Here is an 893-nt window from a genome sequence, read left to right as displayed (position 1 = left end):
GAGCCATGCAACTTCAGCTGGAAGAATCCGCTTGGTGCCCTTCGCATCAAGGGACCATCTTCGTTTGGTTGGGAAGTATGGAACACTGCAATAACAAGAAACACTGGAAGCAGGAGGGAGGGACAACACTCCACTGATGGGGTTTCCATGGTGACTCTCTGACATAGGAGGTATCATAACACACACAAACTTGCGCCAAGTGTATTGCAAATACCACACCCCATGAGAACACCATTTGTCCCTAGAGTGGTTTTACTACCTAATGATCGCCCACAGTACACCGAAAGCATGCTGTTGCAGTCAAAATAATTACATGGCACATGAGCTGCAAACCATGGAGAAGCAATACATTACGACGCGCGACAAAGAATAACTACACCCTGCCGGTTCAGGGAGAAACAAGGGCAATGACTGGTACGAAAAAATTTCTTTCCACCATTAGTCTTTGCAAGGTGTTTATTAAATGGAGATTTTGGCTGCTTACCACTTGCAAAAGCGTTCTTATCATGGTTTTGGTGAATCGCTGTAAGAGTTTTTGTGCCATCCACCGCCAGTGCCACACCGTCAAGCGCAGCCTTTACTGCCTGTGTTGTCAACCAGTTGTCAAACGCAACGCCACCAACGATGAAGGGAGGGATTTCAGTCCAATTAAACAGCTCAGGGTTCATGATAAAGTAATCTTCAGCAAAAGAAAAAAACAGGCGACCAGTTCTCACTAGCTCTGTTTCCATCCTGGTCTCCCACCGCCCACCATCCATGGTCCAGTTCGCACGGACATCTACATTTCTCCGTTGACCCACAATAAACCACCCCTTAAGGGACGGCTTGGTTTTCTTCTTCGCCTCGTAAACACGCCGCACCTTGTCAACGGTCCTCGCCAGCGAGGAAGTGAA

At 47.8% G+C, this 893-nt stretch overlaps 1 protein-coding gene across 1 annotated transcript; it reads right to left on the bottom strand.

Moving 5' to 3' along the window:
* Positions 1-350: 350 nt before the first annotated feature.
* TM35_000101450 (glycosyl transferase family 2) lies at positions 351-668 on the bottom strand (the record flags this gene model as incomplete). Its single annotated transcript, XM_029024636.1, has 1 exon — positions 351-668. The coding sequence occupies one exon, from the start codon at positions 666-668 to the stop codon at positions 351-353; it is 318 nt and encodes a 105-aa protein (XP_028883943.1).
* Between the last annotated feature and the right edge of the window lie 225 nt (positions 669-893).

The sequence above is a fragment of the Trypanosoma theileri genome, assembly GCF_002087225.1.
Source record: "Trypanosoma theileri isolate Edinburgh chromosome Unknown TM35_Tth_10_V1, whole genome shotgun sequence".
Taxonomy (NCBI): Eukaryota; Euglenozoa; class Kinetoplastea; order Trypanosomatida; family Trypanosomatidae; genus Trypanosoma; species Trypanosoma theileri.
The sequence above is the reverse complement of the archived record's forward strand: the minus strand, read 5'-3'. Positions and strand labels throughout refer to the sequence as shown.